Genomic DNA, 24,478 nt, shown 5'->3' with positions numbered 1-24,478 from the left:
TCTGAAGTCAAATACAAAATTAAACAATCTTAAACTGAAAGTAAACGTTAATGGACTAACCAGAATCCATACGTCCTTTTTTTTTTTTAATTTTTTTAAACAACGTAGGTTTTAAAATTTGACAGTTTTGTCTTTTGTTGTGGCACAGATTTATACAGTACTAAGGTAATGCCGACTGCTAAGAAAACAAAACGGTGATGCCGTACAGACTCACGAGTGTCATGGGACTGCCTCTAACATCCCTCGCTACGAGACACAGCTGGTGCACAGCTGCACTGCAAGGGGGCAAGTCATCTCTCAGTTTTATACTGCACCTACGACAAGTCTACTCACTGCCTGCGTAGGCTGGCCTGCCCTTCTATGAATGAATTTGTTAAGCTGCTTCACCAATGTTTTAGACAAGGATGACAATCCAAGTCCATCGCAAAAATTTTTTTCCAAGTCATCAAGACTTTTTGAGAAAAATAGAAAAGGCAAATGGGACCTACTATTCAGAATTTAGCACGAGGCTAATTAGAAGCACCAACTACTCCATTTAGTTTTCTCTGATGACAGCCATCATAGCTGTAATTTTTATGTTTGTAGATTTCTGGTGCGGAAAATAATTAAAAGGTGACACTGGAAAGGAGAGGAAGGAAAAAAAAAAAATAAAAGGTGTGCCTTGTTCTTCAAAGGCTTAAAATATATAAAAGTTATTCTTTTGAAAGGGTACCTATGACACTAGAGAAGACGCTAAGCAGATTCTCGGATTCAGAGATAGGAATTACTCAAGTCCAAAGCCAGAGGACCACTTTTAGTCTAGGCTAGTAACTTCTGCCCTTCCAGCAAGACTCGATAAAGCTCCCGATCTGTACCTTACACCTTGAGGAAGAAGAAATAAATCAGAGATGTGGGAAAAATACTTTTTGCATTTTTATATACCAAAAAAAGGAGAGGGCTTCATCCCAATTGAAAAAAAAAAACCCATATATAAAAAAAAAATCCTTTGCAGGTCACCTTTAGCTGAGTTCTCTGGTATATCAGATACCATAGGATTAATACATAGGGGTGGGTTATGAAGCCTGCATTTTATTTATTGCCCAAGTTTGCAGCTTACAGAAAATGTTTCATAGCACAGGCACAGTGGCAAAAACAGTATAACAGCCGATGGTCAACTCCATTTGGTGAGTATACAGTAGCAGCAATTAAAAGAAAAAAGTACTCCAAACAGCTCAATACAGATCCAGCTTACCCAGATGGGGTTTTTTAAGAAAAGAATCTTAAACTAATAAATAGACCTCCTCCCCATTCTCCCAAGATAATTGTTTTCCAAAAAACAAGAGGCATGGCAGTTGTGCGTAAGCAGAGACAATAGAACTTCATCTGTCTAGAAGAAAAGGTGCTTTAGATCTATTAGCCACCTTATTTTCTCAATTCCATCATTCCCTAATACTCAAACAACTGCAGATATGTTCAAAACTGTGCCCAAAATCATATCACTGAAACAACCATGTAATTAACCCAAATCACCCCTCCCCCAAATGCTTAAACCTTCTGAGCATGACAAAATGTAATACAACTTAATGTCATCGTGGAGACAGGAACCCAGCATCTTTGTTTCAACTTTTTCCTTTGTTATATATTACAGTGCTCTATAAAATTTTTCCTTTTTCCTTTTAAAGCATTTAGACAATACAAGACTAAAAGATGTCTGGAAATACGTCTTATACAAAAATGAATTTTTATCTTAAAATAACATTCAAAAAGGCACTTCATTCTGTAAGAAAAAATTCAGAGTCAGGTCAACTGCTCTAAGCAGGGGGGTAAAATTGTCTGCATAGTGGGAGGGGAAGAAAGGGAGAGAAATTCAACTGCTGAAATACAAGCTTCTTTTTTGGCATGTTTTAAGAAAAGCTGATCCAGTAAAAGATGTCCATTTATGAAATTCATTAAAAGAGTCCCATTTAAAATAGCTTCTTTTTTTTTTTTTTCCTTTAAAAAAGTAGTCTGAACACATGACCTTAGGAGTCAGGCTTCTGAAGGCTTAATAGCATCACTCATGATTGTCCTTCGTGTCCAATGTAACAGGAAGATCAAGAGTAGCACTTCTGACAGGGGTGACCTCCCCAAAGCTTACATTTGAAAGAGCTGAAAAAGATGGAGACAGCCTCTAGCAACTGCAATCTAGTAGCAGAAGTCAGTCAAAGTTAAGGGCTACCTGTTGCAGAGTTTATGAAGCATACTGTAAACTTCTTCCTCTTTGCTTAGTCCTTCAAAGAAAGGAATAAGATCTAGCAGCTCTGTGTCTGTCATGTCATCAAACCAGGACTGCACAGGCACCTGAAACAAAGCAACCAATAAATATTGAGATGACTTCATGTTGTGAAGAACATGTGAGTTTTGCCTATGTAGATGTCCTGTAATACTCACTGCCATCACAGTAAGGCAAATTGCTAGTCATTAGCGTTCAAGCAGAGTACCAGGTTCAAGTCCACATTTTCTAGTATGCAACATCAACCCCAAATCCAACTGTAAAACAGCTGACCTCCCAAATCCGACTGTAAAACAGTTGGCATGCAGCTGACCTTCTCCTACATGTCCAGGTAACCTACGTGACCCACCACTGGACAGCTCAATTTGCTCTACCTCCTTGATATTCAGAATAGATGGGAAGGAAGATACAGGTTATAAAGCTGTTCTGACGCTTTATTTACAGGCAAGTCTTTTTTTCCCCTCTATTATCAGTGTGAGTCACCAAACATAGGCATGCAGCAACAACCCCTTCTGGCATGAGGTTGCGGAGGAAATATTTAAACAGTGAGTACAGAACAGAACAGTTCTCCGATTAAAATATAAGAACTTGAGAGTAAGTTCAGAAAATAATGCATATAATAACACTTCTTAAATATGTGGGCTGGATTTGGGGAAGGAGTTCTGTGTATCTTCACTACGGAAGTATACTGAGGTCGTTTAAAGACTCTCTTGGATCTTGTTACAAGCTCTGGTTTCTGCAGAGGCTCGAATATCAGTTAGCTAACAGCACTTTTCTATACATGATTAAACTACTCTGACAAGGCCCTTAATTTCATCTCCCAAATTTCTACAGCTCATTATTTTCTTGGCACTGAATTCCGAAATACCAAATGACGATCTGGATCAGGTTTTTCATTTTAACCATGAACATAAATTAGAGCTACAGCTCCTGGTTATTATAAATAGCAGCTTTAAACCATGTGTGACACCAACCAGAAAAATGTTTTCACCCAATCATTTAGGGCATCACAGTATTAGGATCTGAATTTAAAAGCAGATTGCTTTTAAATAAATAAATAAATAAATAAATAGCTCACGTAAAAAAAATGCTATTCTGGAAAGGCAGGACCATGCAACACAGTGTTCCTGATGAAAATTTCCTACTTTAATTTTAACAGTTCACAAAAAAGGCAGCCTAAAAACATCAAAGAAAACATTGCACAGTCTGGTTGTTTAAAAGTCAGTAGATCTAAGGCGAGTTCCAACTTGCTATCCTGGCAGCTATAAAACCGATCTGAGCATCTGTACCGATTGCAGCAATGGATGGAGGAAGTGCCAGACCATTCCATCATAGCTCCTGGAGCCAATAGGAAACACACAGTGAAAATGCGCATTGCTCCCAATTATTCTTCCTTGAAGTACTGTTGCATGCCTTTTATCCTTATTCCTAAAACTTGATGAACTTCTTGACTAACATTTCTAATTATGAAGCGAGTTATCACAAAAATACTTAAAAGGAGAAGCATAACACAACAGGATCTTGGTTTTTTTCTTCCCCTTAGCCACGAATATCGAACTCAGATAGTAACCAGTAGAGCACTAATTATCTTGTCTAATAATGCATTTTCATTCACACAATGAAAAAAGATGGAGAACCGAAAGCAGTTCAGGTAGACAATCGTTTCTGTAATCACCACCCCAAAGAACAAAAAATATGCTGGAGGGCACGTTCGCTTTTTAGAGCTAGGTTAGTTATTCAGGTTCTAGACTGCTTGGTATTTCTCAAAACTGGTGGACTTCATGCCAAAAGCTAAAACTGAAAGCAGATGAACAGTCATGACTATGACACACTGTCAAATCAGTTTGCTGTAGCCTTTCACCATTTGGCACTGAATACTAAAACCTACCTGCAGTCTAAGAAAATACAGAAACTAATACAAATTAGCGTTCTGAAAGGCTATTTTCTGAATCAAAGTCTGGGCAAGGACCAGAAGGATAAAGTTACACTTCAAATACTAAGAATACTTACTGCATTTTCAGGATGGAAGATGTAAGATGCAGGAGAATTATCTACTATAATAACTTTACTCAGCTCACGTCCCAGTCGACTAAGATCCTTCACGTAATTTCCTCGGTGGAAAACACAGGATTCTCTAAAGAGCCTTGCCCTGAACACACCCCAGCGATCCAGTAAGTCAGCTACTGGGTCTGCATACTTAAAAAGAGAAGTTAGAAACATGACTTTAGCAATGTGCAGATAAGGCTAATTCACAGAACTATACAAAAAAGGGACACAAAATAATTTCAGATAAAATGCCCTTCCTTCATCTTCTTCCCTGCTCCTTGTTAATTAACTTACATGCCTGCAAACCTGAAGTGATTAATAGAGAGATAACGCAAAAGTAGGACGGTTATCTTTCTGTGGAAGGCTAACTTGTACTCTAATGTTTTCTGTGATTTATCAATCAGGTTTTATTCTTAGGGCCAACTTACAGTTACCCTAGGAGTTACCTTGAAGCTGATGGATCCAGAGATCTCACCTAACATTACCATAAAACCAGCCAATACTAACAGAAAATCTATATGAAGCCATTTCCAAAGCCGATTCACTTCCATGTGCCTCTGAAGATAAACTGCAATGAATGCATCTGAGCTTGATGTAGCTTTTTCAAATGATGCCTTGGAGCAACTAGGTCAGTAAGAATCTTAAGATCACCAAATTGCATAATTGGGCCATAAAAGATCAGACAAAGATGTCATTACGAAAAATACCCATCTACAATACTGGGAAATTCTCATTTTATATATAAGGTGATACATTAAGTGAGGCACAGCTTAGAATCCAACAATTTATATAAACTGTCCAAGGAAAAGTAAATAAACCAGAACATGAAATAACCATGTACTTGAAAATGATAGTTATAACAAATTTTTGCAGGATAGGAGTTACCATTTTCCTATATTTTAAACTGAGATGTTGAGATGATTTCAACTGATGTTGGAATCAATCATCTTTTGACTATGAAAACTGCCAGACATATAACTGCAGTATGAAATTGTTCCATTATTTAGGATTTTCACAATGTAACTGAACAGAACATGGTAAACAGAGCGCAGGGAAGAATCCTCTGATAAGAGGGCACTATGGCAGATCAAACAGGGTCCTGTCCCCTTCCCTCATCTCTACACTAGGTTGGAGTAAAAGCTTACTACGCTAGAGTATTAGAAATAATCCATATAATTTTACAAACAGGACACCACAAATACAATACATTGAAAGAAGCGAAGAATTTAACATGTCTACTACTGTAATGTCTACCACAAAACTACCTACGAGGTACTACTGCTACTGGAGACCAGAGGGCACAAAATACTCCTGTTGATGTTTCAAGCTTTACAAAATGTCTAATTTTCTAACTCCAGATTGCAACTGCACCTTGAGAGAACAAAAACGCGTTCCCAGTTTTCAGATGCAGTAAATTTCTGATTCACTGGTTGATCATGTAGATAGCATTAAATACAGTGTATTTTATTTCATGCCCAGCTTTAATATACTGCTTTACTCGCACGCTATTTGTTCTAATTTCTCACTATAACCATGGTAACTTGTAAGCCTCTCATATTGGCATTATGAGCAATGCATGGAGGCTACATTATGAGACAAGCCCATATGTGATGGTGTTACCATGGAAACACTTACCCACACACTAGCAGACAAAGTACACACTGTCAGACAAAGAAGCAGAAAAGAAGGGGAAAAATTAAGATAGTACCAACTGTGGAAATAATTATCCATAGAAAACCCAACCAAAAGTCCACTGACCAGCACTGTAAGGGCTAATGAGATGAAGAGAGGGACAAACCTTGGCTAGACTGGCTGTGAAGAGTACACATTCAAAGAGCTCTCCCATCCTCTGAAGAAACTCATCCACATGTGGTCGCTTCAATACATAAACCTGGAATGACAATGACTATTTAGGTCAAATGGTGTTCAAGGCAAAAGGAAAGGGGAAAAAAACCCCACTCAAACATTCCTGTAATCCTAACACTTGAAGAAACAAAAGTTAACATGGAAGCAGTTCAAATGAAATGCTGAAAGAAAAAAAAAAAACAGAAGTATACAACATAAAAGTAGACATCCAATAATGAGAAATTTGAATGCATGGGCTGCCAAGACCCATGCTGATTATGCAATTGCAAATACTGTGCATCATCTGGAGTGATGCTTCTTGAAAAATCTCATTAAAGGCAAAGAGAGACAGTAAGGCTTCTCAAGAAGCGAGGATTCAGATCTATCAACCGAAACGATTTTGGTGCTGGTGTCTTCAGTCCTGAAGAGCTTTACAGAAGGAATAAATCTGATGAAACCTCTTACGATGTCAGGAATTGCACAATAGGGAACTATTTTCTTCCTGTGGCTAATTCTTTCATTTTTTAAATTCCAGGCGCTAAGTACCATCTCTCACTACGGATAGTTATCAGTCATCCAGCTCTGCAGGGAGCTTTCACCAAAATTCTTCATAGCACCATGCAGAATGTCTAGCAAATGCTGCTTTCAAATTCCAGTGGCAAAGTCTACAGCATCTTCTACTGTGACCTTGCCATAAAGATGGTAAATACTCAGGATTTCTCTCCTGTTGAGCAGCTTGGTTTCAGCAACGCTATATTGCCTTTTTGCACTGACAAACATATAGGCAGCTTGGCTACCTACTGTCAACAACATGATTAATAAATATTAAAGCCTCCTTGCCTCTCATTTCAGGGCAAGCAAGATGATTTGCGTTCACAGAAAATACCAAGATAAGATAACTGCTGCTCAGAAAGCTTACAACTAGCTCACAGTATAATCGGAAGCTGAACAGAGGAGTCTGCTTGAAATTTATCTATCTTGTTTGCACTTAGATTAAAAGTTTGAGAGAAAACATTGGCAGCATTTTATCTTCTTCGTTTGGCAAATAATTCTTAATACTGAAAATTTCAAGTGGAGAAGTCTGGCATATAACTGAATTCAGGAAGAATTGCAAGACTGATGCAATTTCAGGAATTTATTTCTTTGATATGTAGAGCTAGATTAATTGTACGTATTTTACTAGATTAATATTAATAAAGAGGTAAAAAACATAAGGCACCCAGAGAAAAAGCCTGAAGGAGAAAAATATGGAAATGCCAGCTTGAACTGAAGTGTAACAATTAAAGCCTTTAGCAAAAGAAGAAAAAAGTTGCGTAATAGGGACTTGAAATTGAAAACCTAAAACTGAAAGCAAAGTTTTATTAAAAACATATATGATGGAGCTGTACCTTAATGACCAAAGCAGAAATGTTAATTACTTTTCCACTTTACTTTAGCTCATAGCATGAAGACTTGATCTGCTTTAAGTTATTTCTATGAAGTTTAACTAAACTATTTCTGGTCCCTCAAATTCAAACAATACATTCAAACTTTGATACAGGTAACAATTTATAACCCAGATTTTTTTTTTTTTTTAAACAACCACAGCAGAACTTAACCAATAAATTAAATAAATGTGTCATTTTCTGAATTAAAGACAGTTAACAGATGTACTTCAACACCGCTCTCTTTCCAGATAATTACAGCAAAGTTTCCTGTATTTCACTAGGCATAAACCAAGTAATTTCCTCTCCTATAACAATGCAATTAATTCTTCACTTAAAACTTACTACACGAACTTGTTCTGTAGTATTTCCTTTCCAAATTATATCTTCAAATTTTTAAAAGACACAGGTAGAAAGACAGCCGCAATCCCTCTGTGTTTGGGTGCCCAGAAAGAGACTATCCGACTTGCCAGTTATAAGAGGAAAGATAGCAAGATGCAGGTTACTCCTTAACTCCACAGTTCGTAAGAAGCTCTTAATTCTTTAGCCTTAAACTATATTCCTACACTTATTTTTGAGGGCATAAAAGGGACACCCCAAAGTCTTAAAGTCATTCTTGGATAATTAGTGCTGGAATCTAGTATAGTTTCCCTTTTAAAACCTAGTGTTTTCAGCCACAGCAAAAGAAGTCTCCTCTTCGCTCTCCATCCCTATCTATGCCTCTGTCAGTGAAGTATTTCCACTTGGAATGTAATTACAAACTCCAAGCCAAGGATATGAACTTTGCTGCTTGCAACATAACCCACCTCCTCCATAAAGACAGCATACACTAAATCAACCCAATAGCTACAGACCGAGAGCTCCTTAACCACAGGCTTGTGGACAGGAGTGGGCTTATAAAAGCAAGTATTTGCAATATGCGCTCTTTTGGCAATTTGTAGGTCTCCTAATACGGCAACTAGTCAGTATTAGCTGTATTGCCTCCATCCTGCAGTTTAGATCTCCTGATCCACCACAGAGCACCCTCAACCTCCTCTACTTGAGTTTCTCTTGCTGTTTTGCCTTAAATCTTACCTGTTGAGCTCTGGCCAACAGATTCGCTCCTCATTTTAAATCCTTATTAATAATAAATGCAATCTCTTAGGATGAGGTCTCACCAAATTTTTCTCTTAATTCTCTCCTTCTCTAAAAAGCCCCAACTCCTTCACCCCCTTTTTCATTTTTTTAAACACCACTTTTTTTTGCAGAACAACATATATTAATACTCTGGATGGTTATTCATCATGAAGTTTTTTTGAGAAGTCCTACTTAGATCTTGGAAGCAACTGCAAGCGTACTGGTATCCTGGGCTACAAAATCTCTTTGGTTTACTTGACATAAAAAGCTTTCTTCAGCTGACAGTGCAGCTCTTTTCTCCTCTTCCTCCTCATTTGGAATTTTTTCCCCTTTACTTTGTTAGTGGCTGGACTTGCATCTCAATGCCGCATGGTTATTTGTGGCTTGGCTTTTTCCCCCGTTGCCTGATGTCTTCAGTTTAAGTCTCTAGACTAACTGGCTCCTGGCATTTTTCTGAGATTTATATACTGTCTTCAGGGCATTAAAAAAACCCCAAAACCCTCCAGTTTTTCCTGTGTTGTATGCTCACAAATTTCTTCCTTATCACAGTAAGAATTTAGAGGAATACACTCTTATTTTTTATTTAAAATGAACCTTATTCTTAAAATGTTAAGGCACAAATCAGGCTCTAGGCATGTTTTCACAGGATTCTGTACTTACAGCTGCTAATGGCAGAACACAAGTAATTACCTTTAATTGTTTTCAAGCATTTGGTATTTCCACATACATCTTCTATACCTCAAAGCAGTCTTACCCTAAAAAGACTCAGTATTTGTAAACCAAAAGAGAAACCCAGCTCAATTTTCATCAATTAAATGGGACACAAAGAATTGCCTTTCAAAACCAGCTTTACAGTAACGAAATCTTCAAGTAATGACAGAGAAATCTGCCCATGACAACTCAAGCTCCTGTAATCTCCTGTTTCATGGGCTGGGTGCACCTTCTTTACAGCGAGCAGAAAATAACACGCGTCCTTGAGCCTTGTCTTTCTGGTTCACGCAGTTGTGGTTGTCTCCCAGTGCAAGTAACCAAGAATAGGCCAGCTAGAACGGATACAGCCTATCCTGGATTACTTGAACCAGGCCACAGCCGTCTGTAAGGGAATTAAGGAATTTTGTCCTTCATAGAAAGAAAGTTTATTATTCAAACAGTGTTTTCCCCCACCAATAAAAAACATTTTGCACATTACAAAGTATAATGCCAAGTATTTCTTTAGCTTTCAGCAACTAAAAATAAGCAATTGCTAATTGAATATTAAAAAACCCTTAAAACCTAGTTTTACTCACTTAATAAACAAATTACATTCAAGAACGAAATTCCAAGTAACATCAAATCAAACTCTTCCTGGCTGCCCTCTTTACTCTTTGACACCGCTAGCAAGGCACAAAGGCATTGCAAGTCAGTTTGGATAAAAGACAAAGGACCATCGTATCCTAAAAATCTTTACCCATTGGGGATTAAAGCTATATTTAATGTACAGTTTCTAATCTGGGGGTTGTGATCGCTCTGCACTTGTTAAATGGGAAGCACGCTCCGAAAGAGAGGACGTATTCTTGCAGAAGTTACGTCAAGGGTACCGAACAGGTTGAACATCTTTCTCCAGCCACTAGTTTCATCCTCAATAAACTTCCTCTAAAGAGCACTCTCAGTTGCAACACATTTCACTGGACTTCCCACAGTTTCTCACTTATAATTTGGTAGAGCAGGGGACCAGCTCTAATTTCCTTTTATTCAGAAAACCAGAGAGAAATGTCAGAATAATGTCAGCTTGCATTAGAACTGCCCTTTTGTATCTGTGCCATCATTTCCAACACAAAGCCTGGGATTCATCTCCTGTAACTTTAGCTGCCCGGTGGACGGGCACAGTCTCTGCAGGCATCCAAAGAGCCGTAACAGAAGGAAGGAGAGGGACCTCCACACGAGTTACTTCCTTGTAAAATAAAATGAAAAATCCTTTCTAAAGACAAGGTAAATTAGGCTAGAGAAAGAAAAATGGCAGAGGGACAAGGGGTGTTCAGAAAACTATTTTTTAATCTAGGGAAGCTGGTTTACCCAAGCACCCTTTAAGAAGATGATCTGAATTGTCCTCCCTACAGAAGAACAAGAGTCTCTCTGACCTTTGGATTATAAATGACATAGGGAAAAATAAACTCCTCAAACTAAAGACAGCCTTTTCTGAATACCCCCGTTGCACAACAAAAAATTACAACATTTACCATGAACAAAACTTGTTAGATAAGTCAGTCTCAAAACTCTTTCAAGTGTACAGCAATTGAATTTGCCACAGCTTGTATTTTTGGTAGATGAGATCTGAAGAATCTCGTATAATTTCAAATTTCTTTCTGAATGGGCAGTTCTGAAATGGTGTTCTCCATTTGTTTCCCATGGGGTTCTGTCTAAGGCAGAGTTCAAGTACAACAAAACTCTGTCAGACAATGTCCTGCTTGGTAAGATACCAGGCTTACTGGTAAAGCAGGTAGGGATATGCACTACGGACAGTATGGTTCCACATTTCACATATCCCATGATATCTTAAACAGGTGGAAGTATCTCCCAATGCAATGACTAAGCTTTGAGTATGTAAACTCCTTAAGAAAATGGACAAGCATCATACAGATGACAAATTCTGATGGATAACAAAAATTGTTGGTATCTGTTCAGTTTATGCTCTAAGTAAATAAAGAAATTTAAGGTTTGAAGTGGCAACCAGTTGTCAAAGCTCTACAGCCTGTGTTAACGCTCATCAGGCTAAGCCAGAAAGGCCACTTTCACCCTTCAGATTATCACAGTTAAATAAAAAAGATTGCTGGATGATAGTACGTTACTTTGCCTACAGAGGTATTACAAACACAGGAACCCAAGACTTTGCCCGTTCTGCATACCGTATAAATTACCTTTACTTCAAGGATCACAAATTCCTTACAATTCACTTCACTTCACCTACCCATCTGCAACTGAGATTTTTACCTATTTTAGAGATTAAGAACTTGAAATACAGAGGGATTAAGCAATTTCCTTGAAAATTAGGCAGGAAGTCTCCAGCAAAGCACAGTCGGAGACTAACTTCACTTGACCTTCTCTGTCAAGAGCAGTCTTCCTCCTGTTCATGTTTAGGGTATGGACAAATTGGTTGGCTGTTTTTGGTTTTGGTTCCCCCCGCCCCCCCGCATGCAGTCATCTTGAGTGCTTAACTGCATTACATTTGGTGAAGAATCTGAAAGTTTGCAGTGGGGAACGGAAAAGCAACAGGCTTTTGAAGTGCTTCACTGTAAAGCCCAAATAGTCCTTTATTGGGTTTTGTTTCAAAATGTAAATGTATGTTCTTGACAAGCTAAGTGATCACAATCCTAAGCCATTCAAAATTGTTAGGCAACCTATTTTATTCCCTTTCAAAAGCATTCTAGAAAGTTTTAGGACACAAAATGTCTGCATTACAGCACCAAACACGATTAAAGCCCACATCAAATGAGGACAGACAATATCACAACATAAATCTCCCAAAACATCACTTACGTATTTTAAGCATTCAGCTCTGGTGAACATTACAGGTTTAAGTACCCTAGATATTGAATTTTTCTACATAAAACAGGCACAGTGTAAAAACTGTCAAAGCAACTATCACTTTAAAACACATTTCAGTCCACTGACTGATATTTAGGAGTGACAATTACATGGATGATTTTCATAACAGGAAATCAAACAAAACTATGAACTAACTCTATGATCTATCAATTGTTCCAATATCAAAATACAAACATATTAAAATAATACATATAAAAGACAACATTTCAAAAATTAAAGTATTTAAAATCTCCAGGGAAGATTTGCAACTCAGTAACTGCATTATCTTTAACCTACAATAACCAACAGAGGATGTTTCAAACAATTTTCAAGATTCATATATCAGAAAGGCTCAGCTTCACATTAACCAGAAAACCCGCTCCAGCAAGAACTTTAATGTCTGTCTGAAGAGGAAAATTTATGGCACTGTAATTTATTTCATTCAACGTTTTCAGAAATGACTACTGATTAAAGACAGCAAGCTAAGATATACATGAAGAGGACGGATTTTCAAACTATGGGTGTTTTGCATTTACTGAAAACCATTTCAGAGTGTCTTAAGTGAAGTTCTTAAAGAATAAGACATAAAAATCAGTCTCCCTTCAATTTTGTCCAGACCTTTTAAAGATGCTGAAGTGTATAGAAAGTCCTATCAGAGGAACTTAAATTACTTACAGGAAGAAAAGGGAACAGAACTTAAATATAGATTGCCACAAAAACTGAAGAAATGTCTGTTCTTCCTTAATACTTTTATAAAGCTTTGTCTACCAACAGACATTAAAGCCAACTTATGTCCTGTTTGTCTGTGGAGGGAATGAGAAATGCAGCATTCAAGTAGTTTTTTCCGGGCCTAGCAATGTTCAAAAACCCATCCTTAGATCATTTCCTGTTTGAAAATGTTTTAAAATTGACAAAGAGTCAAGTACCGAAGTCCTGAAAGAGGTATTTTGAAGAACTGAAAAATTTAAAATTGAGACTTAGTAGTTAGAAATTACACACCTGCCTGGATGATACATTCCAGAATACACAGCTTTTGTATTTTGCAAAAGGACAAGTTACTGAATGTAAAGCAGCAAATGGAGAAAGATAACGCTCTGGGACACTGAGGACAGTTCCGCTACTAGAACAATGCTAAAGGAACAACACCACTTACCTGATGTATGGTTCCATCGATTTCAACAGGAACGATGAAATCAGCATTGCTAATTGGCTAGAAAGAATGACAAGGAAATAAATCAACATTAAAAATAAGATCAGTAGAGGGAAAATTTCAGAGGCGTAAGAGAGAAGAGTACTTACTTCTCAGGAACAAGTTAACAAGCATTATTGACTATACGGATCCACTCTGTGTGTGCACCTTTTACACACACAAGTCAGAAGCCTTACACAGCTGTATTCACCAGACACTGGACTTCCCTCTCCTCTTGTATTTTTAAGCTTCATACAATGTAATATGTTTTACTGCTTGAATAACCCCCACTACCGCTGAGCATGTTTACTAGGATAAGTATCTATTTGGATAACTGTTTCATCAAGTCTGTGGGGATGATGACAAAGAAATTCAGCTATGTGCTTCACATATTCTACTCTGGGTCATCAATTAGTAATTAATTAAAAATAAGGACAGTGGTAAAAGTAATACCTAGCGGTTATATTTGAATCAGGAGCTGCAACAAGACTTAAGTCATATAGTTAAATGATTCTCAAGATGTGATACCTCAAGAACATGCTATACCCATCAAATTAATCATGTAAACTGCATTTTAATTCAAAAGGGAAGAGCAGGCACATTCTGTCCAGGTCTTTGAATCCATTTTTCTAGCCTGTTGAATAAAACTTATTTCTTACGACTTACTGTGAAAAACTGTTGGTCAAGTAAAATTACTTTGGAAAGCAGGAAAATGTCCTTGTAGAGAGTTTAAAAGTACATAGTCTAATCTTGGCTAGATAGTAGTGGTAATTGGGGGACGCACAGCTAAGAATGTTTACTAGTTCAAATGGACACAAAACTTGGCAGAATCCTTCGGTATGGCTCATGCATTATGTCTGTGATTAAAAAAAAAAAAAAAAAGTCATGTAAACATGCCTGGCTGAAGTTTGCAACTCACTCCATGATCTGCAGCTTGGAAATGGCTGAGATACACAGCTGCCAAATACAGTTTTAACAGGACTGATTAACAGACAATATGCTTCATGGATAACAGCCTAAAATGAAGGCTGGGAGTAGTCTAGCTGGTAACTGGTATGGCATTACTAAGGCTGAAAAACATCTTCACTCTGCTCTATCAGACTTGCACAGACTTTCCCCTCTGGTTTTCTGGATCAGCCAATAGACTGATCTTAAGTACCACCAAGGAGCACGTCCCTGAAGAATCTGCGAGACTAGAAATAGCCTTCAAACCCATTCAGGGGGGCGAGGGGATGTCAAGAAAGCAGAGAAACAGCCAAGGTAAAGAGACTGAGAAGCAGATCACAAACTGGTGAGTCTAAACAGGTGCTCTGTGAAAAATGGTAGGAAAAAAGAATCCTGCTGTATTAACCTGATAGCATCACTTTGATCCCATTCCCTGGAAAAACAAGATTCTAATTCCACTGTTAAATGACCTTCCTGCGAGGGGAGCAAAACAACCATAAGAATTTATACGGAGGGCAACACCTTCTTTCAGTAGTGAAGTAATAAGGAAGATGTTTTGATCCGACATCTGCAAGTGCTGCGTCAGAGGGCAAATGAGAAGCTACACTGAATCTACTTGTCCTGACCAACCAGTATTGGCAACCAAACCTCTAGAGCAGCTGATGCTGGAAAACCCCATTCTGTTGATGACTGCTGCGCTAGTATGACCTAAAGAATTCCTCAAATACCCGCACATACAATCTAGATTTTTCTCTAGCTGACATCAAGCAATTTCCAAGATATACCTCCCTTTTTCCAAGATATACCTCCCTTTCTGCCTCTGAAAAAAGACAGAGGGGAGGCTCCCATCTGCTACCTTCATGAAGCCCCTCAGACAGAGAAGATACTCTGCAGCATCTCTAATAGCCAGAGAAGAGGCAATCAAAAACGTTCTGAAGCTTCACCTTAAAAGAAACCCAAATGAACCATCAATAATACTCAGCCACCGAAGTTTTCAAGTGGGTGCCAGCTCTGTGCATACTTTGAAAAGACTTGCACTCACTTGAAGAATTTATATATGCATGACGCCCTTAAGCAAGATAAATATTCTGTACCAGCAGAAAAAGAATAGGTCACTGCAAGTTGCAAAGGTTTTGAAGCCCACTGATAAAAATACAGCTATTACTAACTTTCTTAACAATAGCAACAGGAACCAGATGTCAGAGAAAGCCACATTCTGTTTAGACAACCTAATTTTTGCTAACAAATAAAACTCACCCTTGGACTTTGTAACACTAACCAAACTACTCTTAACTACATATTTGCTTCCCTCACTTATGCTTTAGGTACTATGCAGCTTTCTTGTTGGCACAAGCGATAAGGAAGAGAGTTCTGTGCTTCATCGTGATGGGAAGACAGAAGAAAAGTCTGCAACAGTTTGCTGGATAAAGGTTTCTGGGGTTGCACACGTGAAGCACGTACATGCCTCCAGTGGGAACCTCAGAGCGTGAAAGAAGACAATGTATTTCCATTGAAAATCTTTACTTTACTTAGAACTGTTTCTATTTAATAAAAAGCTTCAGAGTTTTAAATGTTCTAAAAGTGTTCCACAGCCAGTTTTGAATATGACTACATTCCAGACTTGCATGTGGTTTAATTCATTTTATACAAAACCATGTTTACATCTCCTTGATTTAATAATTTACGATTCTTGCTGCTATTATTGTTTTATGATGGGAATGATAACTATAATGTCTATCTATTCCTTTTTTACTCTTGCCAAAGCACCCCAAACTTTATTCCTTTAATATGCACTTAACATGAAAGAGTAGTACCTCCTTAAAGCTTCACAAATATGCAGGGGCATAAAAAGACAAGAATTACCCTCCTTCAGATGTTGCTGCTTTCATAAAAGAGTACTTTAAATACTCTGCCTCTCTGGTTGTCTTAAAAAAAATTATCTGCATTTGAAATATGAAGCCTATTTCATAGCAGAATTATGAATTCTAAAATATCATGTGTTTTAAATGAAGCCTTTTGTACTAAAAATCACAAATTCATGTATGCTTTTACAGCTTTTAAGTGGGGACCTGCCTGGGTAGAGCAGACATGTTTTAGTAGGGGGTGGGGGGGAACCAACTAAAAGAAACTGCAAAAATAACTTGATTACTCAGGCAGAGCAGTGTGCAAGTGTGCATACAGGTGCTAAAACCCCTATTGTTCTGGAAGTCCATCGTTATTTTTGATGACCACAATGGCCTTACTTCAGCTGAAGTATCTCCCTTTATAAAACAAAACCCAAACAGCACTGCTGGACAGTGCCAGCCACTAAACAACTAAAGCCATTTCCTCCAACACTTGGTTTTCTCTTACATACTCCCATCACAGGGCTTCACCTTAAGACAATGCCATCGTAACCGTGAGACTCTAATACTGCAGAAATGCCAACATTTGCCTAACACTATTTACTTCACACAAAAAAGGACCAGTTTTCTTTTCCTAACACAAAATATTATTCAGTGTTCAAGACTAAGTAGAATAAACTTTTGATTTTTCTTAAATATCTATTTAAATTAATTTAAAAACCCATTAAATACCATTTGAATAAATGGGATGATTAAAATGAGCCCACTACGAAAGCACTCTGCAATAAAGGCAAACCTCAATCCTACAAGAAAGGATTTACACTTTCAACCATTAAACATGTATTTCTTTAAAATGGTTTAAAAAAATTAATAACCACCTAAATTGAATCTTATTTTGTTTCAAAAACCAGAAAAATCACAGTACAAAGTTACCCACACCATTCAGAAAACAAACTTTTATTTTTACATGTCAGATAACACTAAGCCTCATACTTCATTGTTTTCATGTAAATTTAGACTTTTAAATTCAGCTTTCCCTTCCTATTTTTGACTCTCGTTTAATTAGGAAGGCATGGTCCCTCCCTTCCCAATCCAGCTGTGTTTCTAATCTCCCTGAAAAATTCTCAAGTGCAGGCTCAGTCTAGATATAGAAGACAAGGATCTGCCACTGAGGTTAAGAGGTTCCTGTATGCCACCACAAATTGTTATATACTATTAGGCACAATAAAGACAGAAAAGAATCTTAGTTTCAGTTTGAGACACAGGAATATTTGTTCTAGTATCTCCATATAAGTTCTTCTTTAAGTCAACAACAGGCTGTTGCCAAATTCTAACCACAACATGAATTATGGTTTGCATATTTAAATGCTGGCAATTAAATACTGCAGGATTAAAATGTTGAGTTTATGCTAGCAGTGAAAAATGGAGTGCAACCAAAACTAGAAGACTATAAAGTTGGTGGTAACTCTAGCTCGCTACTAAAAAGGAAACATACTATTGATTCTTAAAAATTCTCCAATATCAAATTATAAAACTAGCACATGCTTTATCATGTCTGACATTTGCTGATCAGAAATACTACCAGTACTCTGGGCCAATTTAGGTTATTTTTATTTCTGAATTCTCCTATTCTAACTTTAGCCCTATTTAAACAATAGAAAAATACCACTACTTCCACCATATACTGAAATCTGAAGGGTTATAAAAGTTGCTTCTACAAGATGACCGACTCATCAGCAACAGCTAAATGCTATTTGCTTTCCTGTTGTGAAAGCTAAATACTGAAAAACACTTACTGCGATTGGGACAGCAGCCGACACGGAAAGCAATCTTCTCCAGCAACAAAGCACAGCAATCACTGGTGCCCAAAATCTACTGGTTTAAGATACATCTACCTAGCATAAAGCTGTGCTGAATTTCCATTCTCCTAGAATAACTATGGCATCATTTCAACATCAAAAACAAAACCGTATTTTCAGAGCAACAAGTTTTGTACCTGTTATAATACAGGTCCTGGTTGGAATAGTTACCATTTAAAGCCATAAAGACAATAACCATTCAAGGCCTTGTTGCAGTCGGTGTGACTTTCTCGGAATCAAAAAACATAGCAATGTCTGTGCTACCTCTTACAGCTAAATTAGGATGAATAATCATAGAAGTAACAATGAGAACTACCAGGCATCCTGGGAGAGCCTGTAAGACTAGTTAATGTGTTGAGAGGCTTAACAGTTCCTACAACATTCACTGACAGATTCAAGTTGCGAGAAATCGCTTTTGAATTTACTTACCTTAAATGAACTGTGCACTAAAGTTTCATCTAAATCAATGACCACACACTTCTTCCCATAGTCTGATGCTGTCAGTTCTGGCAGGAGGTATTTAGCTGGTGGCTAAAAACAAAAAGAAAAGAGGAAGACAACAACAACAAAAAAAGTAAAACCTCTATTGAAGGGGCACTCTTCTGCCAACATTACTATTCTAGTAGTTACTGGGAACTGAAATACAGGACTCAAAATTGAATGTTTTTCTGGGCTCATTGCAGGTACATGTATGGAAATGAATGGCTCATGCAATATCCATACAGACTTCTTTTTTTTTTTTTTTTTTTTTTAAAAAGAGAGACTTGTTTAGAATGATCTCCAAAGCATTGGAAATGAAAATGGTAAACCACCACCACTAGCTAAAAAATAACAGTAAAAAAATGGGACATTTGATAAAATATCTTTTCCAGTGACACTCTTCCTAATGCCTTGGTTTTGGATGCTGCTGTTACCCTATTCACAGTCAACACCATTTCCAGCCACATCACACTGATGGACATTTACACAAATAGTTATTTCTGTTTGCCATGAAAGATGCTGAAGTGGAGAAATCAATCCTGAAGGAAGACAGCATTACTAATTTTATCTTCCAGGACATGTCTCCACTCTCATTTTTACCACTTGCAAGGGTGCTGACCAAGAGCTTTCGTGTGGATTACATTCCCAATCAAGGTATTAAAATTGCAGTAAAGAACCTAAACCAGGCTCTTCTACAGTACGCTGCCCTTACTTAAAAAATGGTACCAATTACATGAATTGACAATTTTTCTGAAAGCAATGCAGACATCACACAGTCATTCCCCACTTTAACATCCCAACTTGGATTACAGTTATGTTAGTTTAGACTTCGGTAGTGGATACTTCCTGAAATAACAGAAATGGGAGAGAACGCTTCCATTTGGAGCTGAAACACTGCTGCCACTCATTTAAAGAGGCTTTTTTTGATGAAGAAAAAGGACTAGCGTTATAGAAAAGTATCAATAGGGAGAAGCTCAAGACAGAGAAGAAATTAATTAAGAACTGGATACAGAACTCTAACTTCATTCTTTTGCTATCTTTTTATCTGTTCAGACAATGTTGCTCTGGTAAGGATGCATCTATCATGTTTTTGTTCTTTTCAATAGCCTTTTGTAGAGGTGCTTGCAGGGATCTGAGGCCACCCCTTTGCAGACAGCGGGTACAAACAGATGAGTACAAACCCTCTGAACACCCTACAGCAGCAAATTCAGATTATTAACGACCGATTGATTTCAGATGTTGTCTTAAGTTGATAGATACTGGCCAATCATGCTTAGTAAGTTCTTGTTTAAATGAAGTAACTGACAATGAGATTCTGGACTTATAAAAGTGTCTTTAGCTAAAGTATAAGTTATTGGGGGATTTTTAGGAGTGCTCACTGAAATTGATTTAGTTTCTTACAATTAACATCAACCACAGTTTCTTCAGCTACCAGAATGGAAGCTGCCTTGCTTACAAGCCACTTGTCTCAATGCATTTTCTCTCAGCACACATCTAACAATGACCTTCAAGAAAAAATAACCGCTGCTTAATGCCTGTAAAGTATGTGTCCATCACAGTAACCTAACCAGACTGAAATTTATAGGACACACTTTCTAGGTTATAGACAGCCCCATGCATACGTTACTTCCACAAATGCTTGAGCTCTACCTTTGCTTGTTTGCAGCTAGGACCAAATCTAAGGAATTTAGGTTTTCCCCTCCTATTTCAAAATCTAAAAGATATTTAGGCACCCCACCTCAATTTTTCATAGTAAGAAGGATCCAGACTTGCAACTTAAATAGACTAAAAGCTTATTGAAAGAAAAATCAAACCCATTTAAAGACAATAATCTTCAGAAGCCATGTTCTATTCTGATACTGATTTCTTGTCTTTGAAGAAGAGAAAAAGGTAGGAACATCCCAAGAAACCTTCAGCATACTTTTTTTTTTAACAGAATAGTTCAGTTAATTTTTGTACTCTTAAGCCTGTTAGTATTTAGTTCAAATTTTTGACTAAGTTAATCTGCACAAGCAAAGCCAGCAATTTCTTCTGCTGTGTGAATTCTTTTTCAAACTGAAAATACCTATATATATGGAAATAGATCTTCTTTAGTATAAAAATATGTAGATGAAAAATATGAGCATTGTCATATCAATGTTGTATCTTTGGTTTTTATATGGAAACTACTACACCTGTCATCAGGAAAAGGATGGACATACACCAAGGACTACAAAATGCAAGAACCTTCAACTCTGAGCACCCAAATTCCTTGACTACACAGTGAGACGCAGCCTGTAACCATCCTCTTCATCCACCTGCAGCTCTGCTTTCTCAAAAGCAGCGGCTGGGAGAGGAACAAGCTTTCCTGTGATATCTGCACAGAGATGCTGGTTACTGCTAGAGTTTCTCTTCCTTTTCAGTATTGCCTTAGGAGGTAATGTGTAATTATTGACGTAACAAAACTACACCTCAAAGTTTTTCCTGGGGAAAGTCTCCCACTAGGGCTCACCAACCTTTATATAAGCTTTGGCTTCTTGAATTCAATCTGATCCTGTTTTCAAAGACACCTGGTCAACAGTTCGCCCATTTGAAGATCAGAAGAAATAAATTTTCTGTTTCAGAACTTGTATCTCTGTTGCTCTCAACTTTGAAAACATATTTGCCACCTGATAATCTAACAGGGACAAGGAAACTATTCTGAAGGCGAAGGCACTACAAGTTGCGAGACTGCTGAACATCTAGTGTAGGACTCTGGAGCAAGGATGACATTTTTGAGGCTTTAGGAACTTAAAGGGATTTGTACATAGGATATCAGCCCATTTGTTTTGCCGTTCAAGCTTTCTGATCTAAAGCAATTTCCACATTGCCAAGAGTAGCAAAGCTTTTAGGCAGAAACAAGCATTACTCAATATTGTAGTTTAATTTCCTCACTAATGGAGACATATCCAAGAAGAGTTGTTATTACCAGATTTCCATCATAGTTAATAGCAAATAGTTATGGATCTTTGATAATTTCTTTTTTTAAACATAGTAGCTTTAAAGATATCCAAGATGATTAAGAGTGTTCAATTGTGGCTAACAGCAACTCATATTTACTATGCAATACTCTCTGAAAGACTGCAGACTTCCACAGAACTCGGCAGAAAAATAACATGCGGTATCTCAGTACTGAAACTCCTAGCTTGGTCTTCGATTCCAACAAGACATACATTGTACACAAGTTAGAGCTTTAAAACTAGTCACTGTTTGGGATTTATGCATCCCAGCCAGGTCTCATGGCTGATCAGCTTAACAGACCTTGTAGTGAAACGACTGCTGCACTGCTTCAGTCCCGTGGAAATAGTATATTCCCTAAGAAAAAAAAAAAAGGGGGGGGGGGGGTGGTGGCAAGAAAAGAGAACTTTTGGTTGAAGCATAAACAGCTGGTCAACACAAACCTTTCAGAAATTTACTGTATAAAACAATCATAACCTTTCTTCCCTGTAGGCCCATACTTCTCACAGAGACAAGTATCAGAATTAAGCCCTTCCTTTGTATACTGGAAATGTTCTCTAGCGTAAGTGCAGCACATTAATTTGCTGTTCAAGTTTCCTTCAATTCACACTTTTGGTTGCACTCCACATAGCTAACAGCTTCTCCCAGCAGTTACGCATAGAAATACTCTCATAGAAGATAAATTATTCCCACTTAAACAGCTGCCAAAAGACACCAGCTCCTAGGCAGTTCACAAAATTTCTTCTAGAAAAAGTTGTAACAAGAAATTGTCCAAATGTAGGTGAGGACAAGTGAAAAACCAATATCCCAATGCTAAGATTTAATTTCTGCAGGGATTCGAGGACGACTTTTGTTACCACGCCTTAATATTGGGATTTTAAATTGAACAAAAGAAATCGATGCTCCAACTCATTTTAAGCAGGTGCATGAGTATGGCTTTGCATTTCCATCTACCTTTTCATTCAAAAGAATGAAAACAAGTGCTGAAGTTGCTATGGGTCTACTTTGATTTCTCTACCATATTCCTTTCCAAACAAAGCTGAGAAAAATCCATGAAAGCGTCATGAGGCGTCCCGAGCTACACTTAAAATATTTTTAAGTCAGGTCTATCACAAAGCATCAGCTGGTACTGTTTTTTCTAATTTTGTGTGTGTTTATTTCAGCCCTAAAAATAAATCACTTTGCAGTATTAGGAAAAAATCAATTATGCTGCTGCTTCATCTATGCCTTATCTGGAAACAGTTTCAGAATATGAGGTACAAACAGGATAAAGTTCATCTTTAAAAAAACAAAGTCGCACTGTTTCTATTTTCTGAGGAACCTAACTTGAAGCTGGAATGTTCCTTGCTTAGCAGTTACCTCTATCAACAACCAAGTGAAAATTCATATTAATTCATGTTTTTAAATTAAGTGCAATTAATACCGGAAAAATCTGATTCAGCAGACAATACACTTCACTGATATTGCACATATGTACATAAAGCAATGGAAGTTTTCAAACAGGTGACCTCAGCAGACTGCCAGATTTTATACATGTGTGATAAAGCTCCAGAAAACCTGATTATTTTGATTGGAGGCTTCAACTTGAAAGTTTAATGAGGATGGAGCGGGCAGTGCTCTTTTCAGAGTCACTAAGGAACTCTCTAAACACTTGAAGTGATTACATTTGCAGTGGGCGCTATAAAAAGTAAATGTCCAACTTAATTGTGACCAAGCTCACTTTGTGTCTGTTTAGAAGATTTTTCTCCTGGTATGTACAATACATACAGTTCCAACAGTCTATTTCTCATCCGTGACCCTATGTAGCAGAGCATCAAGAACTTCTGCCTTAATGGCTCTTAATCACATGGCTAAGAGTTGTCTCAGAGTGAGCCTCTGGGCTTCAGTGCTCAGGACAAACAGCCCTTGTAAGACTGGCAAAAAGGACAGCTTTAATTTTAGGCATTTTTCAAATATAATGTTGGCATTGCATCTTTGTTCCTACCACTTTCTCCACATGCAATTCACTTCTGTCTTTATTTAGACTATTATGTACTAATGCTTGCTGGCTTCTGTTTGACAGCGAGAAGCACTCTGATACTCGGAGAGTAAATGTCACACAACTGCCTGCAGGCGACGGTTGCTTGACAACACTTGCACGTCCTGCTGGAAGAAGGCATCAGATGGCATCGGAGAAGAGGAAGGACTGTGTCTGAAGTCCCGTGCTCACTGAGAATTCTACGTCATGACTGCAAAGTTAACTTTCCTGCCTTACTAAAGTGCTGGGAATATAGGTCAGCAAAATTACAGTTGTTTTGGGGGGGGGGGAATAAAAAAAAAAACCCGTCTTGAATCATTCATTTTCCTACCACTACCCAAGTCTAACAGAGCACTGCTTTAACATCAGAAAGATGGTGTTCTAGCAAAGCACCTCATTTCGTGTTTGTACCTGACAAAGCTGTACTCATTTGTCATTTCAAAATTTTGTTCTGTTTGAATTCTTATTTCATTAATACCTACACTCACTCTTAGGCAAAATTTTATTCCAGGTCAGAGCACAGCCAGAACATGTTCTATGTTCAAATAACTACTAGTAGAGCAACTACAGTCACCAAACAGAATCTGGCAGGTACGTAAAAGGAAAAGTAATTTAGAAATCAGTATTTTTGTACATCCAAAGTTTTCTATTCCCAGATCTGCATATATACAAATTACATGCATGTACACGTCTGTGTATACATACATACACACATGCATGCAAACATACGCATGAGGCATATTAGAAGTAATTTCGTATTAGAAATAACAGATAAGCAATAAAGAGTAATTTCTAACAGTTCTTAAATCCAAGAAAAAGTGGTGAAGGAGGGCAGTGATCGGCACAGTTACAGCGATCACCTGACACTATTGCACTGCAGCACGGACAGGGGTCTTATAGGAGGTCTTATAATGTTGGGCTACAT

The 24,478-nt window shown here is 37.7% G+C and overlaps 1 protein-coding gene across 1 annotated transcript in view; it reads right to left on the bottom strand.

The window, feature by feature from the left end:
• Positions 1-1,971: 1,971 nt before the first annotated feature.
• The window catches only part of CTDSPL (CTD (carboxy-terminal domain, RNA polymerase II, polypeptide A) small phosphatase-like), a 39,822-nt gene continuing 17,315 nt past the window's right edge, over positions 1,972-24,478 (bottom strand). Inside the window, exons 5-10 of the mRNA XM_009581853.1 lie at positions 21,840-21,893; positions 18,510-18,611; positions 13,397-13,453; positions 6,096-6,188; positions 4,262-4,447; positions 1,972-2,319 (exon numbers count right to left, since the gene is read on the bottom strand). Coding sequence (XP_009580148.1) covers positions 2,194-2,319; positions 4,262-4,447; positions 6,096-6,188; positions 13,397-13,453; positions 18,510-18,611; positions 21,840-21,893 — 618 coding nt within the window. The 3' untranslated portion in view covers positions 1,972-2,193. The remainder of the gene's footprint in view (positions 2,320-4,261; positions 4,448-6,095; positions 6,189-13,396; positions 13,454-18,509; positions 18,612-21,839; positions 21,894-24,478) is intronic.

This window comes from Fulmarus glacialis, unplaced genomic scaffold (genome assembly GCF_000690835.1).
Source record: "Fulmarus glacialis isolate BGI_N327 unplaced genomic scaffold, ASM69083v1 scaffold2997, whole genome shotgun sequence".
Classification (NCBI taxonomy): domain Eukaryota; kingdom Metazoa; phylum Chordata; class Aves; order Procellariiformes; family Procellariidae; genus Fulmarus; species Fulmarus glacialis.
This window is presented reverse-complemented; position numbering and strand designations above follow the sequence as displayed.